The 26,380-nt window shown below is 40.1% G+C and overlaps 4 protein-coding genes across 7 annotated transcripts in view; 2 read left to right on the top strand and 2 right to left on the bottom strand.

Moving 5' to 3' along the window:
* Positions 1 to 513, top strand: part of LOC307166064 (uncharacterized protein) — a 2,997-nt gene extending 2,484 nt beyond the window's left edge. Inside the window, exon 2 of the mRNA XM_079884179.1 lies at positions 1 to 513. This exon is cut by the window's left edge and continues 886 nt beyond it. Coding sequence (XP_079740305.1) covers positions 1 to 60 — 60 coding nt within the window. The 3' untranslated portion in view covers positions 61 to 513.
* Positions 514 to 700: 187 nt separating this feature from the next.
* LOC307165431 (G-protein coupled receptor 4-like) overlaps positions 701 to 26,380 on the bottom strand; it is a 706,289-nt gene continuing 680,609 nt past the window's right edge. The window contains exon 2 of the mRNA XM_079883039.1: positions 701 to 6,264. Within this exon, the coding sequence (XP_079739165.1) occupies positions 2,722 to 3,612 (891 nt within the window). The 5' untranslated portion in view covers positions 3,613 to 6,264 and the 3' untranslated portion in view covers positions 701 to 2,721. The remainder of the gene's footprint in view (positions 6,265 to 26,380) is intronic.
* Positions 4,884 to 19,277, bottom strand: LOC307165430 (somatostatin receptor type 2). Its single transcript, XM_079883038.1, has 3 exons — positions 19,017 to 19,277; positions 17,043 to 17,196; positions 4,884 to 7,761 (listed from the first exon to the last, which is right to left on the bottom strand). Exon 3 carries the CDS (start codon positions 7,738 to 7,740, stop codon positions 6,850 to 6,852), a length of 891 nt encoding a protein of 296 aa, XP_079739164.1. The 5' UTR covers positions 7,741 to 7,761; positions 17,043 to 17,196; positions 19,017 to 19,277; the 3' UTR covers positions 4,884 to 6,849.
* rbfox2 (RNA binding fox-1 homolog 2) overlaps positions 19,552 to 26,380 on the top strand; it is a 50,799-nt gene continuing 43,970 nt past the window's right edge. For 2 of the 4 annotated variants that reach the window (XR_013822473.1, XM_079883012.1), the window contains exon 1: positions 19,595 to 20,568. Coding sequence is in view for 3 of the 4 variants with exons in the window: in XM_079883012.1 (XP_079739138.1) it covers positions 20,362 to 20,568 (207 nt within the window). In the remaining variant the exon portion in view is untranslated. Of the gene's footprint in view, positions 20,569 to 26,380 lie in introns of all 4 variants that reach the window. The other 2 variants (XM_079883011.1, XM_079883010.1) reach the window with 2 other exon arrangements.

Genomic DNA, 26,380 nt, shown 5'->3' with positions numbered 1-26,380 from the left:
GGACCGCCGGCCAGCAGGGAGAGTCTTCAAGAGATCTGGGCCAGAATTACCCAGCGCTGATCACTGAAATGTTTATAGTAATAACTAATTATCATGGACATGATTCGAACAGGTTAAATGGTCCTGAAAAAAATAGTCACTCTTGTATTGTTAAAATACAATACAATACAATGTATGAGCGCATTGGAATGAATGGGAGACGAGTTTCCTCTAGTGGAAGCGTTTGGTACTGCAGCTGAACACACTCTCACTGAAAGATCATTTATGGAGATATCAACCTCAAATTTGGAAAACAACTTGATTTTGAAAATATATATTTCATATAAAAATTTAAAATAGTATTTTTGTACATTTTTCATAACAAAACATGTAAAATTCTGTTACTTTTTTCTAGTTCACTTTTTTAAACTTTTTTTCACTTCAGCAATAATCTGCCATTATTAATCTGCCAAGTCTTTGAACAGAGATCAAACTTCAGTCTGTGCTTTAAAGCATTCAAGATTTACCACAGTTTAAGTTGGAAATAAAATGTTTAGGTCAATGCTCAAAAAATGGATTATAATTACATATAATATATTATATGTAAATATAATTTAGTACTATTAAATCCGCTAAAAATACAAAATATTAAATAAAAAACATTATCAAACTAAAATATAGTACATTCATGGTCATTTTTGACCGCGAGCACAGAGTTTTGTGAATGTTTCAGAGGGGTTTCATGCAGGGCTGTGTGTCAAACCTGTGTGCTTTACAGATTTCACTGTGTTCAAATGAAGATAAATCCGTCTCTCTTGTTATTCTGATATTTCAGAGTATTTACAGTTCAGAAAGGAAGAATAACTGAACACAGACGTGAGTATATTGTTAAACGAGTTCCTTTATGAATCACACATCTAGCTAATATTGATATTTCATGCCCTAATGTAACCATCTCCAGTAGCCAGAGATCAATGACAACACAAGCGCTCGTGAGCATCTACTGTAAATGTTTTTCATGTTAATTAATCTCGTAGCATCATCTAGTTACACAATTACAAGCTCGTACCATCTGTGTCACCTCAGCCCGTTCCTAATTAATCCCTAGGTATTTTAATTAACGTCTTAATTAGTGGTGCGTTAAGTTCTTAATTATTCACCGGGACACTTGGTCTCTAATCTGTGAGAAATAAAAGAATCAGGTGATCTGAAGAAAACAGGAAGAAAGTGAAGTCCAGCTCTGTTCACTGTAGCTTCATCTTCTCAGAGTCTAACGGTCAATCAGAAAAGAGTCACGAGGAATGAAACGTTATGAATGAGCTGCAGAGAAAGAGGCAAACAGGGTCACATCTGGGCAAACACGACACACACACTCAGACAACTGGCACACGTTCATGAAGTCAACATGTTAATGATAAGCAGTTCTTTAAATAAGTGGCTTTTGCTAAAATCAGAGTCAAGATTTTACATCAACAACACATTGCAGAGCTTTACATCAGTAGCAAGCAAACATTGAAATGCGTTAATATTATAGTAAGAGAACCCTTAATAGGCCTTATATGAACTGCATTGAAAAGTGGTTTAATGCAAATAGTTCATTGCACAGACAGTGTGTTAACCTCACATCATATTCACTCTCTTTGTGAGCGGGTTTAATGTCATCTGTGCTGTATTTTCTTTGTCTTGATGTTTCGTTCGTGGTGTTTGAGGATGAGGCCGATGTCCATCTGCTGAATTTGACTTTTACCTGGTAACATAAAATTGTGCCAAAATAGTGTGTAGTTCGATACACATCCGATCTTTGACATCAACAGCACTATAGCAAGAGTTTTCTGCTCGCTTGGTAAAGTTAATGATTTATTCTGCTGTCATATTGGTTATATATGGTTAGTTTTATTGTATTGTATCTGACCCGGCTGTGTTTACACTGGCACTAAATATCCAATCTTTTTCTCACATCTGAAATAGATCGGGATTTGTTGCACACATGTGTAATCACAAAAATCCGCACGAGATCCAGATTCATCAGAGATCCGATAAATCAGATTCATATCCGATATCTGGACATACGAACCACGTCTAAACACGCATATCCGATTCCCCCTTTGAATTAAAAGCCACTACAAGACGAGGACGACACGTTTATTCACAAAAATAGCTTTTTAATGTTGTGTTATGAGGCAGACGCGCCTGTACTCGCTCGCTCACAGCTTTATATTGAGGTGGAACTTTATATTTATCTTTGTAAAGAAAAGAAATTGCGTAAACAGAAACATTCAGGAGCTGGTTTCCAAACTCTGCCCGTGACTTTAATAAGTAATACAGCTTCACTACTGAAAGATACATTATATTTCTCAGCAATGACGCGATAACTTCACTGTTATTAATTAAACCAACAAGCTTCACTATTAGGATACTCACTTAATAATTTTAATAGCACGGCCATTCAAAACCAGGGTGTACCATGTGCATAGTGTAAAACGATCACCGAAAATCATTTTGGGTGGGAATTAATGGAAACACAAATATCAGATTCCAGTCCTGTCTAAAGTGAATGTAAACAGATGGGCCAAAAAAATCGGATATGGTCAAAAGATGGGATCTGTGCATTAAGACTTGTCGAGTAAATGCAGCGATTGTTTATGGCCCCATTACAACAGACTTGAGGGCTTGTTTTGGCTCACAACCCTCCAGTTGAGAACCACTGAGACACAGACAGCCTTAAATCACGCATGCTACGCTTCAGACGCTAACGTCGACGGGTTTCTTGGAGGGACTCTCGAGGCAGGGACAGAACTCGGATCGCTCCATCTTAGAGATGTAGAGCAAAGGCTCGATGGTGCAGCTCAAGTCCATGATGGAGAACACGGCGAGGCTGATCTTACACCGAAACGCCACGAACGAGTAGGTTGATGCAAATGGCAGGAGAGCAACCGGAGGGAGATAGTTCCCCACGATGATGGCGAGGACAATAGACACCATTTTGAAGGCTCTCTTCTTCACCGGGTTCATGACTTCTTTCCCTGCCACACTTTTCCTGAGGACCCAGATGATGGACAGGTTGCAGAACACCATGAGGAAGAAGGCAGCGAGGATGACTCCGCTGAAGACTTCGTTCACACTCAAGACGCCTAAAAAGCATTTGGTCAACGAGTAGGCCAGGATGAGTCCCCAAACCACCATGGAGACGCCGATTCGGAAGCGATTATCACGGATCCCGGTGAATAAAATGGGATGGACCACAGCGACGTACCTGTCCAGACAAATACAGGTGAGAAATAACGGAGTCACGTCTTTCAGCCCGTAGGCGAAACGCACGGAGTACCAGATTGTGTCATCGCTGAAGTACAGCCGGTTTGCCAGATCCACTGGCGTCATGAGGCCGAAATAGGCGTCCAGGACCGAGAGGTTGAAGATAAAGATGTCTGACGTCGATCCTTCGCTCTTCTTCTTCAGAATCTGCCACATCACGAGGACGTTTAATGGCACTCCTGCAACCAGGTTTAATACTTTAACACCAAAGTAGAGGATAAACCAGTGAGGAGCCTCGGCACACGCCTCGAACAGGTACCACAGCGGACGCTGCCACCCAGGAGCGGTGGAGTTCAGGTTTAAATCTGTGATGTTTTCCATGAGGAATGATGATTAGCTGTGAATTAGAGCGTCGGTTCTTCGACGAGAGCGACTGTTCAGCAGCAAAACAAAGTGACGACCTTTCAAAGGTTTGTTTATGAGAACCTCATAAATTATTGCACAGAAATCTCTCCCGCTACAGTTCCGTTCGATTGTCGGTTTCTCCCGACGTTTCTCTGACCGTCACCCAACTTAGACGCGTCCTCAGTTTAGCGCCTCTCTCGGGGCGCTCCATTAAAAGCTTATCCCGCGGGAGACAGAGGTGGGACGTTTTGGACGCGACCAATTGTTGCGGGTCTTTTGGGTCAACAAGAAGGTGTGTAGCAGAAGAACTCGTCTGTGATTGGATGAAGAGGAGGGTCTGGCGGAAAAGTTCGTGATGAAGTCTGCAGTTCGATGGAAGGGGATGATCAAAGTTTCGTGATGTAACAGCAGAGCTTCATGTCAACAAGTGATGCAAGGAACAAATGAGTAAATCTACTGTAACATCTTGCAAATACTCATTTCTGGCTCTCTGCCACTGAGTCCACAGCTGTGGGGGACGAGATATATGAGCCCATGACTGCGGTTTAGAGCAATAAGCATTTCAGTGAATTCAATCAAAGCATTACAGTTTCAACTAACTTCAAATTTAGTTTGACTGCTTTTGTGTTTTCATACAGATACTCCATCCAGTGACTGATCTATTAACTTTTGCATTCTCATTTCTCACACACTTTAGGGTTGAATATCAGTTTAGTATTTGGTGCAAATGTTTAATGACTGACAACAGTGAGTTTCTTTCACATTTCATTTCATTCAGGTGCTGTGTATTCATGCATTTGAATTTTTTATACATGCATGTCACTCGCTCAGATTTCATGTGAATCCAGGAGGTTTTAATGGATGGGATATTAGTAAACCTTTCGTTGGTTTCCACTTCTGTGCGTTACACAACATTTATGCATTTGGCAGACCCTTATTGTTTCATGTTCAGTTTTAATTTTCTGAGCTAAAAGCAAGTGAGTGGAGTTTGGGATTGAATAGATATTTTTCTCTTTGGTGTTCAAGTACTCATTTACATAGTGTTCATTTCATGAGAAGCTGTGAAGTTTTGTGAATGTTTCAGAGGGGTTTCATACAGGGCTGTGTGTCAAACCTGTGTGCTTTACAGTTTTCACCGTGTTCAAATGAAGATAAATCCGTCTCTCTTGTTATTCTGATATTTCAGAGTATTTACACATGGCTGCTATAGTTCAGAACAGAAGAATAAATAAACAGACATGTAAGTACATCATTTTTGGAGTTCCTTTATGCATAATAAATACAACAAATATTTATATTTCTTTTCCTTATTGCTCTGGTCAATAAAACCATCTCCAGTAGCCAGAGATCAATGACAACACAAGCGCTCGTGAGCATCTACTGTAAATGTTTTTCATGTTAATTAATCTCGTAGCATCATCTAGTTACACAATTACAAGCTCGTACCATCTGTGTCACCTCAGCCCGTTCCTAATTAATCCCTAGGTATTTTAATTAACATCTTAATTAGTGGTGCGTTAAGTTCTTAATTATTCACCGGGACACTTGGTCTCTAATCTGTGAGAAATAAAAGAATCAGGTGATCTGAAGAAAACAAGAAGAAAGTGAAGTCCAGCTCTGTTCACTGTAGCTTCATCTTCTCAGAGTCTAACGGTCAATCAGAAAAGAGTCACAAGGAATGAAATGTTATGAATGAGCTGCAGAGAAAAAGGCAAACAGGGTCACATCTGGGCAAACACGACACACACACTCAGACAACTGGCACACGTTCATGAAGTCAACATGTTAATGATAAGCAGTTCTTTAAATAAGTGCCTCTAAACGGGTTTTGCTAAAATCAGCATTTCAAACCATGGCTATACATAAACCCAAACCCCAGAGTCATATATCACAGTACTAAAATTAAACATTAAAATGCACTGACATTATGAGTAGACCCTGAAAAGGCCAAGTAAGATGCAAAATTATTAACATGACTGAAGCCAGGGATGTCCAATCCTGCTCCTGGAGGGCCACTGTCCTGCAAAGTTCAGATCCAACCCCAATTAAACACACCTGAACCTGCTAATCAAGGTCTTCCTTGGCATACTAGAAACTTGCAGGCAGGTGTGTTGAAGAAAGTTGGAGTTAAACTCTAGTCTACAGGACAGTGACTCTCAAGGACAGAGTTTGACTTAAACCAAAGAGAAAAATAGAAGTGGTTTCAAGTGTGTTCAGCTCAAATCATGTTCATTCAATGTCATATTTTATTGACTCTGTGTAGTTTTGCTTACCTTGTCCATGTAAAAATAAATCTTAATTTAATTAGACACATTTGTGCTAAAATACTGTAGAGTTTGATGGAAACAACCTTTGACATCAGTAGGCGCGTTTCCATTAGAGATTTGCACAAAACTTTTGCTATTTTTTTCTAAATGTCGACAAAAAACTATTGCGAAATGACGGCATTTCCATTAACCGATGTTATGCGACTAAAACGTAATTTTTTCCTTTCGCAATAAGTCATTCCAAAAATCATGGCGACGGATGTTGGTAGGTTTACGTATATCCCAGCCACTACACTGGCCATTATTATTAATCGAAGGAGATGTATGTGTGTTATCCAAGCATTAATGGTGAGGAACGACCCTTATTAAACTTGAGAGCGGCACATATGAGGTGTTTCTCCCTCATTTCTGCTTCAAACTCTTGATTGTGGCATTTCTTTGAGGTTTGGAATCCATTATCCCTGTAATTCTTCTGTCTTTTATGAATTTAATAAAGAGCTCTGTCTCGTATTCAGTCCAAACACACCGCGTCATCTACGTCAGGTGACTGTAAATGCGCAAAAACTGTTTCCATTGCAGTTTTGCGAAATAGTTATTTTTCGAATTGCCTGAAAAACCCCCTCATGCGAGCATAGAAACTTTTTTTACCATAAATATGAGTTTCTGCGAAATTGACGTTTTTCCATTGGGCATATTTTCAATTCGCAATTTCAATTTGCGCAATTTGAAGGGTAATGGAAACGCGGCTAGTGGCTAAAGATATGAGTATTTTTCTCTTTTGTTTATAAAGGTGATGAGTCTATCTATTTTGCTTAGTTTTGTTTTATTATATGCATTTAATGTTGTGTTTTCCCCTACTTTCAGTGACCAGTCATGACAGACCTGTTGAGAATTAGACAAATACACGTTCTAGAATCACACACACAAATTCATACGCTGGTTCGTTTCAGACGCTAACGTTGACGGGTTTCTTGGAGGGACTCTCGAGGCAGGGACAGAACACGGATCGCTCCATCTTAGAGATGTAGAGCAAAGGCTCGATGGTGCAGCTCAAGTCCATGATGGAGAACACGGCGAGAAGAACCTTGCAGTGGAGCGTCACGAACGAGAAGGTTGATGCAAATGGCAGGAGAGCAACCGGAGGGAGATAGTTCCCCACGATGATGGCGAGGACGATAGACACCATTTTGAAGGCTCTCTTCTTCACCGGGTTCATGACTTCTTTCCCTGCCACACTTTTCCTGAGGACCCAGATGATGGACAGGTTGCAGAACACCATGAGGAAGAAGGCAGCGAGGATGACTCCGCTGAAGACTTCGTTCACACTCAAGACGCCTAAAATGCATTTGGTCAACGAGTAGGCCAGGATGAGTCCCCAAACCACCACGGAGACGCCGATTCGGAAGCGATTATCACGGATCCCGGTGAATAGAATGGGATGGACCACAGCGACGTACCTGTCCAGACAAATACAGGTGAGAAATAACGGAGTCACGTCTTTCAGCCCGTAGGCAAAACGTTGGGAATACCAGATCTTGGGATCGTTTAAGTACAGCCGGTTAATCATGTCCACTGGCGTCATGAGGCCGAAATAGGCGTCCAGGACCGAGAGGTTGAAAATAAAGATGTCTGACGTCGATCCTTCGCTCTTCTTCTTCAGAATCTGCCACATCACGAGGGCGTTCATTGGGAATCCTGCAAACAGGTTTAATATTTTGACACTAAAGTAGAAGATAAACCAGTGAGGAGCCTCGGCACAGGAATCATACTGGTACCACAGCGGACGCTGCCACCCGGAGATGGTGGAGTTCAGATTCAAAGCCGAGATGTTTTCCATGAGGAATGATGATGAAATAAGCTGTGAACGAGAAAGACTGTTATATCTACATGCATTCAAGATCAGCCAGAGATACTTCAAAACCAAAAGCCATATCTAACAATGATTTCAAAAGTCTGTTTCTGAGTTAAAGGGGTCATGACATGAGGAATCCAATCCAAATGCATACTTTTATTACTGTACTATTGAAGCATACTGTAAGGTGCAGACATCAAAAATTCCTCCTGAATGTAAAAAAAGCATTTAGCAGCCAAAATGACTTGTTAGCTGCATTCGCCTAGTTGTGCTCTGCCCTTGAAGTATCTTTTTATTTGTTGTGAATGAAAAAGTACATACTTTTGAGTGTGTAGCAGAAGAGTAAGCAAGTTTTGGGACATACTGCCATGTCATAAAATTGTGTTTTTAACAGACCGCTTTGTTGCAAAGTTACATGCATCCTGTCACCACTGTCTCAATGACCAGACAGTATCTGTAAAAATCAGTGCATGAGAATTTATTTTCTTCGCCGGCTGAGGTCTTTTGGAGCAAGAAAACTGATGTGTGATCATGAGTGTTTTGCAGTACTGTAACTCTATGGTAGACTACATGAATTTGTCTGTCAGTTTAAAAATAAAGTCGTTGAACCAACTAAAAATGTGCTCTAAGATTGTGGGTCAGCCACTTCAAAAGTATAAGAGTTTTATTATCATGAGGTTGGCCAACATTACTGTCTCAGAACCGAATCATGTGTTGTACAATTAATTTGTACTTTTACCATCCAATCGGTGTTACACGGTCCCAAGATATAATCTAATTAGATTAAAGCATTCCTTCGTGCATCAAGCTGTATTAGAGTTGAATAAGTTACATAAAAATTAAACCAATGCTTGGGGTTTTGATTTTGTGTGTGAACAGATCACTGAAACATCGCCACCTATCGTGAATGGCTGCCATGCTATGCACATCGCACGCCATGACAGAATAGTGGACCTTATAATAGTGAAGGACATATCAAGCCATTTCTCATCTTCAGTAATGTACAAACATTCATGTTTCAGTATTGTAATAACTCTTAAACCTTTTCACATTTGTTTGCTAATACACCAGATGTGGTTGTGGTTAATGAGGAGATCAGTGAGGTGTGTGTTTTGGAGGATGCATGTTCCTTTGACTCTATGGAAGAAGCCTTTATGACTAAGATTATTAAATATCAACCACTCCTAAACATCATCTCAGAATTTGGTTATCAGAGCTGATTACTTGTGTTCATATTCGGCAGCTTAGGACACACACACACACACACACACACACACACAGGCTGGTTGTAAGAGGGCTTCAACAACTTGGGATGCCCAAAAAGAGGGCTAATGACTAGCAAAGTTCTGTGCTCTGTCTGCTACTATAGGCTCATATCTGGCGGAGACGGTGTAACTTGTATGCATAACAACTGAGTGACGCTTAATATTGTGAAGATCTGCTGTATGCACTGGTCCATGATTTTGTACATGTATTTGACTGCATCTATAGTATTTATGTCCCTGTAAATCATTTCTTTTAAGTGGACTTAAATAGTTAAAATGTGTGTGTGTGTGTGTGTGTGTGTGTGTGTGTGTGTGTGTGATTGTAAAGGTTTTGTTTCTGAACTATGGTTTTGTATTTGTGAATGAACTTACTGTAACTGTAATGGTCACTTTGTGCTTTTATGGTAATCTGAGGTACGATGAGAACTGCGCATGTGCGTTGAGCGTCAGTAATAGATGTGAGGAGAAGAGATAACCGCTCTACCGACTTTTGTACTCTTTCTTTTATTTCCATTTCTATAAGTTGAATACTTTTTCTCACTCAATCCCCGTGTATGTGGATGAGTGTGGAGTTTAAGTCATGTTATTAAACCCGGGGAAAATACGCCATCTCTCGTGCATCTTCTCCGACGACACTGGGCAACAACATCTCAACTTTGCGTTTAAGACTGTCTTAGTTATATCATATCATCATCATCATACTAGACATAATATAACTGTAAACAACTGTTTTACTATCAAATCAATAGGTCAAATCTCATTTAAAGATTTTCAATCTGATTTTTTACTATAGGAAGATGGAGATATTTGAATTTAGCTTTTTGACTGCCAAGAACGCCAATAGTAACATTCTTGCTATAGAGACAATTACTTTACAGATGTAAGAAATAGTCATGCAATATGCAAGAAATATCTTTGCTAAGCTCTGCTTAACCAATCCTGCCTTGGAAACTTGTCATTCGCCATTTTGTCTGAGAATTGTATAATAAAGGTCCTGTGCATTCAGGTAATTTCAAACTGCATTATACAGAAATTATAAAAAAAAAATATGAAAACAAAAAAGTAACTGGGCCACATGTCAAAATGAGTTTGCAGAGCGGACAAGCAGGTTTTTAAATTATACTAAGTAGTAGAAGTTTATGTTGAGGTTGAAATTGGAACGAACACATATAAAACCACATTTACTTACTCAAAATCTAAATAAGATGTTAATACATCTCGACTTGTACAGGTCTCGTCTGGTGCAACATTTGCCATATTTTAAGAGAAGTGTTTCATGCACTGTCTCAGTGAAGAGCATCGTCACCATGATCTCTCTCTGTAATAATGCAACACTGCCAGCTTGTGGACTGTTACATTAATGCCATGAGTTAGTTAACCTGCACTAACACACAAGCAACACTAATGCATGCCATTACTCATTCATTACCTTTTAATACCAGTAATACTTGAAAATGTTTAATTTGACTGACTGCTTTGAATCTGAAGCATTAAACCTCTCAGACACACATTTATTTGCACTGTTTTACGTTTTTTATGTGTAATTGCATGTTTCTCCAGGCTCTGAAATCACAGCGTTACATACTGGATATATGGATAAATATTATTTAATAATTAATGAAGACGTCCATCCAGTAGCTTTCTCCGTGTCAGTTAGCGCTAAGGCAACGGGATGGATCTGAGCAAAGTCTAAATACAATTTTGGTGTTCGTAAACTGCGATGACGTGTTGTTTGTAGGCGGAGCTAACACTTTCTGGCGGCAGATGCAGAGCCAATGGGCGGAGCTAGACGGGTGTGCTATCCAGACGCGACGCGGGAAACGGCAAACGGTTTCTGTTTCTGCGACGGTACGGCTAGAAGAAGAACAACGTACAAAGTATGGCAATGAAAATCTCTGGTACAGTTTATGTGCATTTGTGAGTTTGAAATGAATATCATTTTGCGTGACCTTTAAAGCCGTACTTAAAGCTATGAAATTCGCCTCAGAACTTGAAAATAAACAAAAGGGGGGAAAAGAACATTCAAACTGTGAACAAACAAGTGTTTTCTATGTCAAAAGTCAGTATCAGTTACTCAGTAGGCTATGAATATTTAATAATGTTAAAATGGTGTTATATTTATGAATTTGATTATGTGTTTATTAGGGGTGTAGCATACACTGTTGTTTTCTTTGCACATATGTTCGCTAACATGCGGTGACACTGGCGGATGCACAAAGTTCAATATTACGCTGTTTTTATTTATCTGTTTTTATTTGTGTACACTCACAATAAAAACAAATCATTGCTTTTGTAAATTAAAGTAAAGAAACAGGATGCCTCTTTGTGGGGCGCGTCACAAAAATGAACCGAAACTCAGTGTATAGGCTACTAGCGAGCTCTTGCGTTCATCTGAACTCTTGTTTTGGGTTGGTACATAGGCCCTGTCCCAAATGGCACACTTCATGTGCACTTTCGGTCTTGTGGACTTACAATGGCCGCAGTGTGTCCCATTTCTCATTTTTAGATCTCAGAAGGGTGCTCGCGACCGCCACCATGTGGTCGATTTGCGCCCTTGATGCGCACTTTTGCCGAGCCCGCGCTGATGGGGACTCCGCAGCAGACTTCTTCCCGACAGTCAAAGCAGCATTACGTCACGAAAGTGCGGACTCAGAGGAAGACTGCGAGTGCTTAGGGTTCCATTTGGGACAGGGCCATTGATTGTCTCTTCTTCTTCTGCTCTTTTTCCTGTTGAGGCGGTTAGCAAACAGCATTGCATTACCACACGCGCCTCCTTCTGGATTGGAGTGTGGATTGCCTGTGACTGACTGTATTTGGCATCTGACTGTACCGAACCGTGATGTCTGCACTATGCCGTTTTGGGACCAATACATTTACCATTACATCCCTAGTCAAGTCAAGTCACCTTTATTTATATAGCGATTTTTTATAAAGCAGATTTACAGTGATAACAGGAAAATAATGCAACAAAGTTTGTTTCTAGAAGAAAATAGCGTCACATTCCAGCTTAATTACGTTCAGTGATGGTTAATTTTTGTTGTAAAAAAGTTATTAATTTAGTTAATTTATCTATACAGCCTGGAGTAAACAGTAATGTCATCGTCCAGCTCATTCAGTTCTCATATAATGGTGTCAATGCAGGCAGATCAATAATATTGTTGAATATTAAGTTGTGCTAGTGCTTATCCATTTCGTTGTGATTGCAGTGTGACTGCAGAGAGACTTCGCCCACACTCTCTTCTGATTGGCTGTGATTGTTTTTGTCACATCTCAACTTGTAGTCGTTTTACGTCTATTGTGGACAGACAAATTGCTTGTCACTGGAATTTTATTGCATCACATCTGGTTAGGACACGGAGTAACCCTACCCATAAAGCGGGTGTTTAATATCTCCACCCATTAGGTCCACAGCGCTGGACTAGGTCAAGCTTCACCCATTACATCCAGAGAGGAGGAGCTAAATGGCAAGCTCCACCCATTATTTCAGAGAGCAGGAGCTTGACGGCAAGCTCCACCCATTACATTCAGAGAGGAGGAGCTAGACGGCAAGCTCCACCCATTACATTCAGAGAGGAGGAGCTAGACGTCAAGCTCCACCCATTACATTCAGAGAGGAGGAGCTGGATGGCAAGCTCCACCCATTATTTCATAGAGGAGGAGCTAGACGGCAAGCTCCACCCATTATTTCAGAGAGGAGGAGCTTGACGCAAGCTCCACCCATTACATTCAGAGAGGAGGAGCTAGACGTCAAGCTCCACCCATTACATTCAAAGAGGAGGAGCTAGACGTAATTTGGCTCTGCAGTGAGAAAGTAACAGTTCTGCAGTAGCAGTCAGAGTCAGAATGACTGGACTGAAGGGTTTTACTTGATAGATTTAGAGCAATTTTCAATGTCATCCCCTCTTGAAAATCCACCATATATTTTAGTGGACCAATTGAAACCTCATTGAAGACAAGGTTCTCCTTCTCTACCATATCTGGAGGAATCGTAAACGTCTGTTCACAGACCAGGGGTGCTCTTCAAGTTCTTAACCAGATGTGGGATGTCTGGCATGAAGTATAACCTCTTGTCTGGTCTTGCAGGATGTGGGACAGATGTTTTGTTTTGATCCACTCCAAAGGCCTTCCACATTGCCCGATTAGGGCTGCCCATGTCGGCGGTGATGTTAACTATGGAGGCTGCCTTGTCAGTGATGTTGAGGATGGGCTTGGAGATCGCCCCATTAGTGGAGTTGCCACTGTAATGGTAAGCTACAACTTGCTTCCATCGTGTTGTGGACCCTGCCAACACAAAAACACACGCATGTGTTGGCATTCCTGTGTGGCCAGGTAATGTCACGTCCCCATAAAGCTTCCCTCTTCCCAGCTCCACACTCGGTGTAAGTGCCATCTCATCCAGAGTTAGCACACGTTACCTCTCCATCTCTGTCAGGCCATCTACCTTCAGCATGATCTCGTGTCGTCTCTCCCTGGACTTCTGTGATAGGAGCCAGTTCATTACAGGACCAGGAGAATGACACACCCTCACAGTAAGGAGGTTGTGTACACTAGTGTCCACTTTATTAGGCACACCTGTACGATCTAATGTAATTCAGTACTACAGCTTTGCCATGAATTCAGCTTTTATGAAGTTTATAATCAGTCAAATGTGTCAATTCAATACTGAGGTCATAGTCAAAGGTGATGTTGCACTACATTGTATTCAGAGGAGTTTCTTATTTTTTTAATAATAGAAACACATCTGGATATAAAGTAAGTACAACAGCACCCCCAAAAACTATGACCTCAATAGTTTTTTACACCGAATTTACTGTAAGATGATAACGTGTGACATTGACACGACATCTTCGGACTGGGAATTATGCGTTTCTATGGCAGATGGAAGCGCTCAGAAAATTCCCATCTTTCAAGTTGTAATTACGAGCTATACGAGAACGTGAACGCTTTTTACAAGTTGAAATCTCGTAGGCTATTTACGGTAATTACCGTAATCAGTCTAGCCTGTCCGTTTAATGGCTTGCAACCATGAATGTCTGCGTTTAGCTTCAAATTACGTCTTCAACAACGGTATTGTATAAAAATGTAGACCGCATTCTTTGCATTCCGGTTTTCTTCCCCAGTTACCTCAGTGTTTCTGCGCGTCACTGCAGTGACAGACCTGAGACGTCCACTCACAAATGCTCTATTTCACGCCACAACAGCAGATTCAGAATGAGACATCATTTTTGTTATTTTGACTAGTAGAAATGTAATAAGAGACATCTCTTATTAGCCTACCTTACGTGACGTGTCAATTGACGATATCTTGTTCAAACCTTTACAGATCTTGAATATCAGAATATAATTGCAGATATCTCTAATTAGTTGGAGGATTATGCTTTTTTTCTTTTTCTTTTTTTTCTGTGTTCTGTCAATCCCACAGTTACCCGTGTGTTGTTCGGCTCCCATAGGAATAGATGGACTCTATTTTAGCAAAAATCTCAGTTCTACATATGAAAGCCATGGAATAAAAAAATTTAAAAAGGTAATTGCGACTTTTTATCTCACAATTCTGACATTTATCTTGCAATTCTGAGTTTATATCTCTCAATTCTGGCATTTATCTTGCAATTCTGAATTATTGGAGAAAAATCTGAATTGCGAGATATTCCGTGTAGAATATAAACTTTTAATGTTTGTTTTTAAATCCTTAAATGGTTTGGCACCTACATATCTTGATTCCTTAGTGAAACGTTATACATCAAATAGATCCCTGCGGTCTTCCGATCAGTCTCTTTTAACGATTCCAAGATCTAGATTAAAACGTCGGGGTGACCGCGCCTTCTCGATCGCTGCCCCGAAACTGTGGAATTTGTTACCCGTCCACATCAGATTGGCTCAGACTATTTCGAGTTTTAAATCATTGTTAAAAACTCATCTATTAACTCAATTCTCAAACAAAATTCTCTGTTGTTGTTTTATGTTGTTTTTGTGTTGTCTATGTATTTATTTATATTTTATTATCTCTGGAAAGCACATTGGTGCAACTGCAGTTGCAATGTATTTTGCTATATAAATACAATAAAGAAAGAAAGAAAGAAAGAAAGATAAACTGGATTTCTGACCTTTCCCCTCAGAATTATGATATAAACTCGCAATTATGAGTTATAAAGTCCGGACTGGGAGTCTAGCCTATATCTCACATTTCTGAGACAAAAAGTCAGAATTGCAAGACATAAACTTGCAATTGTGAGTTAGATTTAAAGTCCGTTTTGTGACTAGCAATTCTGAGAAAAAAGCTGCAATTACTATTTTTTCCACGGTGGAAAAAAAAAGCTTCCATAACTATGCAAGCTTCCAATAACCTTCCACAGAAATTGTGGTAGTAGCGAACTTTTTCTGTCAACTGTTGATCACAACTTATTATTATATTATATTATATTATATTATATTATATTATATTATATTATATTATATTATATTACACAAAAAAAAAAAGGTTCCAAAAGGAGCGATGCCATTGAAGAACCACTTTGGGTTCCCGAAAGAGGCTTTAAGGCTGTGTTCACAACTCTGGTGCGAGTGCTCTGTTAGTGAGGCTCATTTGAGTAAGTGTGAACGCTGCCATCCGAACCAAACAAGCGGACCGAGAGCTGAAAAGATGGTTCTCGATCCGCTTCCAAACAAACTCTTGTGCGGTTCGAATGATATATGAACACAATACGGACCAAAGACATGTTAAGAACCAAAAACAGGATCCGATGTCCCTATAAAGGACCGACGGCTCAAGCACAGCTGTTTTTCTCATCATTATAGTCACGATGTTGCCCATCACAGTTCAGTACAGGCGTCAGAACCGGTTCTCCTCGCAGCAGATCTGTGTGTGTGTGTGTGTGTGTCAAGTCAAGTCAAGTCAAGTATATTTGTATAGCGCTTTTCACAATACAGATTCTATCAAAGCAGCTTCACAGTATTAAATTAAAATAATACAACAAGGTTTGTTTCTAGTGAAATTTATTGATTGATAAAATTAAATTAAATATTCCCAAAATATCCCCAACTGAGCAAGCCAAGTGTGTGTGTGTGTGTGTGTGTGTGTGTGTGTGTGTGACGGACGGATTCCTGCCGCTGTTTTGACTCCTTTACACACTTTATAAGCTCTTCACGAGTTTTAGCTGGTCAAAATACCACCATAGCTACGAACGTACAAGAGCGCGTTTATCCCAGAACACAGCATTGTTTGGATGTAAGGTAAGTTTGGTCACGAAATATAGGTGATAAAAGAAGACTAATCCCTATTCCTTTAGGTTCGGTGTTACAATGCCAATGTGAATGCTAAGCGGACCAGGACAAGGCTAAATTATATATTTTTTGGTCCGGATCAAATGAACCAAGCGAACCGAACTACAAGTGTGAACAGTTCAGGTCTGAAACAGAACCATTGTTTATTTTAGATTTTAATAACTAACACTAAAAATAACCCTTTATCCAATGGAAAGATTCCATAAATGATAAAGGTTCCTCATGGAACCATTAATTTATTTTTAAGAGTGCGCAACAGTAAACCTAACATTTTAGTATATTAGCCAATATTAAAACATAACATGTTAGTATGAGTTCTAGAAGCTTTAAATACCTTTAGCGTTCAGGTGAATCTGATCTTTTATCCTGTTGTCTTTCACGTCCTCAAGATTTAGATTTGTTGCCTCAATATTTAGCCTACAGTTTCTACACAGCGCAGAGCTTCCACAGAGACTGAACGCAGGAGCAATCGTGCATATAATCCATTAAAAACACCAACTCTACTGAGGACACATACCGGTACTCACACAATCCGCTGATCCTCTCTCCTATGCAGTGACTTTAGCCAATCAGGACGGCAGAAGTTAAAGGAGACAGTAAAACCCAGAGTTTCTGTCTGAGAAATCTGGTCAGTTTTTTTTTTTTTTGGTGCAAAACTTTACCAAAATCATAACTGAACCTGATATTGTCATGACCCCTTTAAATGACGATAAACTATGAAATATTTGACTGGTAACTCACCCACAGTGTGGAGGCGTCCTGCTACGATCCACGTCTCCGCCGAAGTCTCTCTGACCATCACTCAACTCCTGTCCTTAGTTCAGTGTCTCTCTCACGGGACATTTGGACACAACCAATTGTTGCGACTCTTTTGGGTCAACAAGTCTGTAATTGGCTGAAGAGGAGGAAAAGTTTTGTGATAAAGTCTCTGCACGATCAAAGTTTTGTGATGTAACTGCAGAGCTTCATGTCAACAAGTGATGCAAGGAACAAATGAGTAAATCTACTGTAACATCTTGCAAATACTCATTTCTGGCTCTCTGCCACTGAGTCCACAGCTGTGGGGAACGAGATATATGACTGCGATTTAGAGCAATGCATATTTCAGTGAGCCGAAACACAGTCTCTTTTCAGTTAACTCAATAACTCGTAACTTTTGTCAAGTAAGCGTTTAGAAAAGGTCCATCACAAGAAAGGGTCAGTTCAACCAAATCAACCAAATTTCAGAAGGGTTTCACAGGTGTGTGTTGAATGCAGTTGTTTTTATAGAAGGAAACAAGATATGTTTCAAGTTTCAGGATTATTTGTTCTTCAGACTGTAAGTATCAGCTGTTTGAAAAGTGACCCAGATTTTGGATTTTGACCAGTGAAAATGGAGCCACGTTGAGATCTCCCTATCTCTGCAAATGAGCCATAATGGGTCTTAAAAATTAAGACAGCAAAAGAAAAGTTTGTTAGGAATCAGAATCGAAAATGATATTGAGATATATTTAATAGTTTTTGAGTTACAAGCATGCAAACTTTGGAAAAAGAACATTTATGTCACTCAGACAGGTATTTTCTATACAATTGTGTTGATAGAAAAAACAAAAACAAGATACATTTGTAGTTTCGACGTTATTAGTTCTTCAGATATTCATCTTTAAAAGAAAAGGCATCAGTTGAATGCAAAGTGACCCACATTTGGTTTTTGTGCACTGAAAATTTACAATTGACCAATTTACTCATGAACCCACATTGAGATCTCCATATCTCTGGAAATGAACCATATTGGGTCTTAAAAATTAAGAAATCAAAAGAAGAGTTGGTTAAGAATCAGAATTGAAAAGGATATTGAGATATCTTTAATACTTCTTGAGTTACAGGCATGCAAACTTTGAAAAAAACTACAAAAATAACATTTATGGCACTCGGGTTCTATACAATTGTGTTGATAGAAAAAAACAAGATATATTTGTAGTTTAAACATTATTAATTCTTCTGATATTCCTCTTTAAAATGAAAAAGGCATCAGTTGAATGCAAAGTGACCCACATTTGGTTTTTAACCACTGAAAATGTGTACAATTGACCAATTTACTCATGAACCCACATAGAGATCTCCATAGCTCTGGAAATGAACCATATTGGGGCTTACAAATGAAGAAATCAAAAGAAAAGTTTGTTAAGAATCAGATATTAAGATGTTGTTAATAGTTCTTGAGTTACAGGCATGCAAACTTGGGGCAAAACAACACAAGAAGTGCTTTTTCCCATTTTTGAACTGTGACTGTTTGTCATATAATACAACAAATATTGCTAAAGTCAACAGATTTAACTAATAGACCTACCAATCTCTGAGCAAAAATAAAATAGTGATGCTGCCATCTTTCTAAACTCATTTGTACCGCCCTGTAAATTTGCCCCAAATCTCAGGTGAAAATTGTCATTTTGACTCTCACTTGAATTTCTCAGTAAATACACAGCCATTACATTTAATATTTGGGCTTTCTTATTCATTTGTGCATTTCTTTCAACGAATGACCCCAAAGTGTGTATGCTTAAATTTGGCTAAAGATAAGCCATGAATTATTGAATGAAGCATTTCCCCTCAAAACGGGGGTAAAGTGGGTCAGTGATGGTGAGCTGTGCGCCTCCAAATGCAGGAATTATTATTACAAATTAATTTACTATTAAATTTAATAGTACAAATACTGTTACAAAATGTTGAACTTACATACAGATTGTCTGATTATTAAACCAAGGTGCAGCAGAATAACACTTCGAAAGGGTGCTGTGTATCAATAAATAGTTTTTCTAACAGATGGTCATTTTTAAAATGAAAATCCTTCCAGTATTGCGCAAAAGAACTCAAAGTTCAGAAGTTGCATGAACATGGCCTTGAAACTGCATTTGAGAGTTTTTGATTGTTGATGGGTGTCATTGCACCACGTGGCCGCTAGATGTCGGGAAAACGCCGCAAAAGCGACTCGCTCTTCGGCGGCTTCATTTTCCACTGCGAATCCAGCAGGAACATACTGTACCGCATATGAATCCCAGAATAATAGGCTAATTATATATATGCGCTTTGGTAATCAATCTCCATGTATAAACAGTCATATAAGGACAGATGAGCGTATCTATCCAGCAAATTCACCCTTTCAGCTCCAGCCGATCTGCTACTAAGTTGCAGATCTGTGTTTCTCCATACGCTTTTCATACGGAACATTCATTATTGGCTCGTCACATTGTTGACGTATCCCGGTCGCAGTATTGCGGGTTTATTATAGAACAAAACGCTGATACAATATGAATAGGCATATATATATAGCTTATATATAGTCAGAGATGTAATCTTGCGTTCGGTTCCGAGTTAAACACTAAAACTGCTTCGTGCTCAAACAGGGAAAACGGGAAACTGCAGCAAGAATAAAGCAACGAGAGCGCGAGGAAACCGGAGAGGAGGGGCGCGCGCGTTTCCTCTCCGCAGCAAGAATCCATTGAGAGAGAGAGAGAGAGAGAGAGGGAGAGAGAGAGAGAGAGAGAGAGAGAGAGAGAAGAAAGGAAAAGCAGCAGCTCCACGCCACTCCTTTGTTTTAGGAAATCGCTTGAATCTTGCTCGAAGGACTGGAATGATGCATCGCGTTTCTCTCGCGTTTTCCCGCGACGCCTGTTTTTAAAGGCGAACTTCATGCTTTTGCGGTTCATTTAAGTGGCATCGACAGAAGAGCGTTGAAGATCTGAAACCTTCAGACGCATTAAGCGTTTCCTTCGCGTTGACCGTCCATGTGTGTTAGACTCGCTTTTTCCGCCGTTTTCAGTTTCTCACCAGAGGATATTCTGCGCGTTGTGAAGCTCGGAGGTGTTTCTGCTCGTGGTTCGAGTCTGTTATTCGCGTCCAGGCCCTGAAATACTCGCTCCTCTTCAAAGGCCTTTAATGCGGCACGCGCGCGTCAGTCTGTAACGGGTTTTAACGCGTCAGATGAGCGTCAGTTCTGATCCGTAAAGCGCCGCTGATCCTCTGCCAGAACATCTCGTCTTCGTTATTCGCTCTTCATACGCAACATCTGCGGCCCTCTTCAATGTTAATGTCGACCGACGTCGCATCTGTAATGCTGCCCGTGAGCCGCGGGATCCTGGAGCGCGAGCGGGACCTGGACTCGGGTTCTGCGGGGGTTCGGGGGATGAAGCGCGGGGACCCGGAGCCGGAGGGCGTCGCGGCGGCGGGGGATTCGGTCGGGGCTGAGTGCAAACGACCGCGGATGGACGGAACCGGAGAGATCGGACAGGTAAGCGTTAAAATCACGATTCTGGGCTGTGGTGAAAGAGACGCGTTTGTGTTTATGTAAGAATATTCACTGTGAAAAATGCTGTGTTGGTTCAATGGTCTCCATGTTTAGGTCAAATATGGACAAAACCAAACGTTTTGGTTAGTCCATTTGACCCAAACAAATAAATGGACAAGTCTAACCGTTTGGTTTACACTTACATTGTAAACCCAACGGTTGGTTTTGTGCAAACAGCCTAGCATTGTTAGAGTCTGCGCTCATGTGGTTCTCTGATATTATACTGTAATATGAGATGAAAACAAAGAGTGATGATTGGGGCACCAAAGGTGAAATTAGAAGGATCAGTCACTGATACTGAGGGACTCTATCAGTGTGTGCAGCGCGTATGATCCTCAGTGCAGTAGATGTTCCTGAATCATGGAGCTGATTTCCCAGTCTCATCCGAGGCCTTTGCTCCATCTCTCTCTCCATCCTGCGGTACTTTTCCATCCTCTCACACGAGCACTTCTGCTCCATTCCTCAGACTCCATGCATGTAGACATGATCTCACCTCTCCTTTCTGCAGTTTATCCATCTATCCAACCCTTTTCCTCTTTCTTTCTTTCCATTCGTTCCTTCTGTTTCTCCGGTAAGTGATCTAAAGTGCTGCATGTCCTAATGGCTCATTTTCTCTGGCTAATGGCTCACGGTTTCTCTGAACTGCACCATGACGGGATTAAGACTGAGCAGATGTGTGTGTGTGTGTGTGAGTGAGAAAGCTTGCCCGTGTAGCCCAAAAAAGGTATTGATCCTGCTCCGAGAGAGTGTCTGGAAATTTGCCTGCAGCGAGTCAGGAATGAAGCGGGGGTGCAGGAATCAAACCATTCGGTAACAAGAGACGCGCATTTATGAAAAGCAAGAGATGCAGGAAATTAAAGGAGTGAGACGTCTGTAAACACAGCTCTCTCTAAAAACACGTTTCCAGTGACGTATGAAGCAGTGAAACGTGAGCACAGTTTGGGAAAATCCTGGAAGAATCGTGATTTTCCCATTATTTATGTTTTTCTAGTTCGATCTATGCTGTGCTTTCCTTTAGAAGTTGATGTTTGTGAATGAAATCTATGTGAAAGTGATTAGTTAAAAGGTGTAGGATCCTCATTTAGTTGCATTCATGGTTCCACGGCACTGATATTAAAATCACATCAGTTTACTGCTGCCTCACACACACACACACACACACACACACGAACACATGCATGCATCAGAAGAGGATTTGCTGTATCACTAACAGTAAAGAGGCTTTTTGTTGTGCTAAAGAGATCTGTACTTGTTTCAGAGTGGCATTAGTCTCTGATCTCCCATTTATCCTGACGCGGGGGGGGGGGGGTGGGTGTGTTAATACACACACACACACACGCACACACACACACACACTGATTAGAGATTTGCAGATAAGCCTTTGCTTTTTTTCTACATCATGCACAGAGTCGCATTTATTGAATATCCTCAGGATTCTGCCGCGATGCTGTCGGGTCGCTCACTCACTGCCGTACACACACACACACACACACACATATCGTGGCTGTAACGTGCCCTACTTACCCCACGTCTCCAGTAATTACCCTTATGGGATTGCACACATGTGTTACCATGGCGACTTTGAACTTTGACCCCAGGAGCAGAGCAGTAAAGTCGGGGTGTGGTGGTGATGTTATTGCGACAGACAATAGAAGCACATGCGTCTGATTTCCACACGCGTCTCGGCTGGTTTTGTGCTCATGGAGTCAAGAAAGGGTTTTTGCGTCTCATTAAAGCATCCGCTGAAGTCAGGGGTCGCGGCGTAGTCTGTGCAGCGCCTCTGTCCGGCAGTGATATTGGTGTAAAATCATCTTTGGTCTTTGTTTTGATGTTTGATGAAGGACATTAATACACCGTTTCAAGCGCAGGGTCTTCAGTTCTCAATAGAGTTTCCTTCAGATGTCTGTGCAAACATCTCTACTAATGTAAAATCTTCAGAAAGTATATAAAGGACCGTATATATAAAAGACTGTATATGTAAAGTAGATAAAGGACCGTATATATAAAGTATATAAAAGACCGTATATATAAAGGACCGTATATATAAAAGACTGTATATGTAAAGTAGATAAAGGACCGTATATATAAAGTAGATAAAGGACCGTATATATAAAGGGCCGTATATATAAAGTAGATAAAGGACCGTATATATAAAGGACCGTATATGTAAAGTAGATAAAAGACCGTATATATAAAGGGCCGTATATGTAAAGTAGATAAAAGACCGTATATATAAAGGACCGTATATATAAAGTAGATAAAGGACCGTATATATAAAGGACCGTATATGTAAAGTAGATAAAAGACCGTATATATAAAGGACCGTATATATAAAGTAGATAAAGGACCGTATATATAAAGTAGATAAAGGATCGTATATATAAAGGATCGTATATATAAAGTAGATAAAGGACCGTATATATAAAGTAGATAAAGGACCGTATATATAAAGTAGATAAAGGACCGTATATATAAAGTAGATAAAGGACCGTATATATAAAGTAGATAAAGGACCGTATATATAAAGGGCCGTATATATAAAAGACTGTATATGTAAAGTAGATAAAAGACCGTATATATAAAAGACTGTATATGTAAAGTAGATAAAAGACCGTATATATAAAGGACCGTATATATAAAGTATAGAAAAGACCGTATATATAAAAGACCGTATATATAAAAGACTGTATATGTAAAGTAGATAAAGGACCGTATATATAAAGGACCGTATATATAAAGGACCGTATATATAAAGTAGATAAAGGACCGTATATATAAAGGACCGTATATATAAAGGACCGTATATATAAAGTAGATAAAGGACCGTATATATAAAAGACTGTATATGTAAAGTAGATAAAGGACCGTATATATAAAGGACCGTATATATAAAGGACCGTATATATAAAGTAGATAAAGGACCGTATATATAAAGGACCGTATATATAAAGGACCGTATATATAAAGTAGATAAAGGACCGTATATATAAAGGGCCGTATATATAAAAGACCGTATATGTAAAGTAGATAAAGGACCGTATATATAAATTAGATAAAGGACCGTATATATAAAGGACTGTATGTATAAAGTAGATAAGGGAACGTCGTAGACATTCACGCTAATGTCAGCTGTTGCGCTCTTTGCGTTAATGCTGAGAATGCAGTGTGTGTGTGTGTGTGTTCCGTGTGTCCGTCTGACGTGTTTCTGAACGCAACGAACGATGCATGAAATCGAGCGTCAGCGTCAGAGTTTCTTTTCCATCTACTTGCACTGAGTTCAGCCGAACTCTCCCTTTAGAGCGATTCACTGACCTTTACAGTCGCTCTATTTTTTTATTTCACTGTGTTGAGCAATGTGTTTTTCATTTTCTGGTACTTTGTTTTTCAGTACCTCATTGAGGGAGTCTCTCTCTCTCTTTTACACACACACACACACACACACACACACACACACACACACACACAGAGCCATGAGGCTTATGTCAGGACGCCAGACCTCCATCTTAAATGTGTTCAGCAGGAATACACACACACACATACACACACACACACACACACACACACACACACACACACACACACACACACACACACACACACACACACACACACACACACAGGAAGCGTTAAACTCCAGACAGACATTCAGACTCTAACAGACACACATGAAGTAAGCGAGAGGTTTGAAACGCAAATCCTCTCATTCGCAAATCATCTGGTCTTTCTTCTTCTCCTCCGTCGTTCGCTGAGCTCCTCCTCCTCTTTGGCTCCACCATCTGTTCACGTTCTCGTCTCTCTTTCGCCTGATCTCTCCGTTCTGCTGCTCTCCTTTAGCTGGGAGTCACAGGCCAGTGAGTTTGAGGGAATCGTCATTTCTACTCTCAGAAGATCTGCAGCTTCTTCCAGTGCGACGCTGCTCAGTATAGAGTGTGTGTGCGAGTGTGCGAGAGTGTGCGAGAGTGTGCGTCTCTGTGAGAGTGTGAGTGTGTGTGTATATGAGAGTGTGTGTGTGTGCGTGTGCGTGTGTGTCTGTCTGTGTGTGTGCGTGTGTGTCTGTCTGTGTGTTAGTGAATGTGTCTGTGTGTGAGTGAGTGTGTCTGTGTGAGTGAGTGTGTCTGTGTGAGTGTGTGTGTGTGTCTGTATGAGTGTGTGTGTGTGTCTGTCAGTCAGTGTGTGAGTGTGGGTCTGTGTGAGTGAGTGTCTGTATGTGAGAGTGTGTGTCCGTGTGAGAGTGTGTGTCCGTATGAGGTTGTGGGTCTGTGTGAGAGTCACGTATTTGTGAGTGAGTGAGTGTGTGTGTGTGTGTTTTTGAGAGAGAGAGAGAGAGAATGTGTGTGTGTGTGTGGTTGAGAGAGAGAGAGAGAGAGAGAGAGAGAGAGTGTGTGTGTGTGTGTCTGTGAGAGTGTATCAGTGTGTGTATTGAGTGTGTGTGTTGGCAGTGAGTTTCTCCTCAGTCCTTAAGGAAATGAGGCACATGACGGGGTTGTGTGTGTGACTCATTGTCTCTCTCTCTGCTCCAGTCGTCTGCTTCACACACATGGACTCCAGATGTTTCTGTCTTCACTCTGCAGATCAGAGCCGGTCCTCAAATAGTTTGAAAGCAGATTCTGGCCTGAATCTCGTTAAACCCGCCAAGAAAACGTCTGCCCCATATTTCACCTCCAAACCAAAAGAAGGGCGTTTTATTCTGAATAATGTAGAAGATTTAAGCTTCGTTTTACAACAATAAAGTGATTTTCCATTATTTGTCATTCCCGTTTGTACGATGCAAAGAAATAAAGGTTCTTTATTGGCATTTATGGTTGCATGAAGAACCTTTAACAACCATTGCACAAAAGGTTCTTTATAGTGAAAAAAGTTCTTTAGATTATTATTAAAATCTGATTATCTAAAAAAAAAATTGTTAGTTTAAGAACAGATCGCTGAAAGGTTCTTTGGGAAACAAAAAATAAGACATAGCTGCTAAAAGAAAAAAACTGATATTCATTATTGTAATACACCAAATGATTATTATTATTATTATTTGCATTACAGCAATGAGAGTCGCCATTAAGAATAATGCACAGAAAAGCTCTGAAATATTACAGTAATGAGAATTTGTGCTGAAAATGTGGTCATATAAATGACTAGGGGTTTGATGAAACTCTCGCCACGAGTTGATGCACATCGCGATACTGAACGCACAATACGATACTAAAGCAATATTCCAAAATAAAAATATATTTTTTATTATATTACTTTATTAATAATAATATTATTATTTTATTATTAACAGAACCCACAAATATTCCCCATTACATTATTATACATTATATTCAACATTATATATAGTGGTCTAATGTAGTAATCTCACTGAATCTCCATAAACATTAATTTTTTAAATGCAGGCGTTCGTTGGATCTCTCACACAGACAATAAAGCCGTCGTGTCTCTTCAGAAGACTTGGACTCGACCGCTCGATTGATTATTTTTATGATGCCTATATTTTTGTATCTGTTAGTTAATAGAGGAATGGCCTTTAAATGGAGGATCTGAAATCTCTTCGTTTGTGTTTGGAAGATGAACGAGAATCTTATAGTTTTGAAACGACATTTCTGTATCTCTCGATAAAACGATGTATTTATTACATCCCTGTTTTACACACCCCTATAAATGACACACTTATCAGATCATCACCCTGGTCTTATAAATAGGCTTTATTTTCTTGATTCAATTCACATTTGTTTTTATAGCGCTTTTCACAATACACATCTCT

The sequence above is a fragment of the Squalius cephalus genome, assembly GCF_949319135.1.
Source record: "Squalius cephalus genome assembly, chromosome: 10".
NCBI classification, from domain to species: Eukaryota; Metazoa; Chordata; class Actinopteri; order Cypriniformes; family Leuciscidae; genus Squalius; species Squalius cephalus.
Note: the sequence above shows the minus strand (reverse complement) of the source record. Positions and strands in the feature narration are given on the sequence as shown.

Coding starts and splice junctions, on each gene's coding strand:
- LOC307165430 (XM_079883038.1), bottom strand. CDS start 7,740: ATGGAAAACATCTCGGCTTTGAATCTGAACTCCACCATCTCCGGGTGG.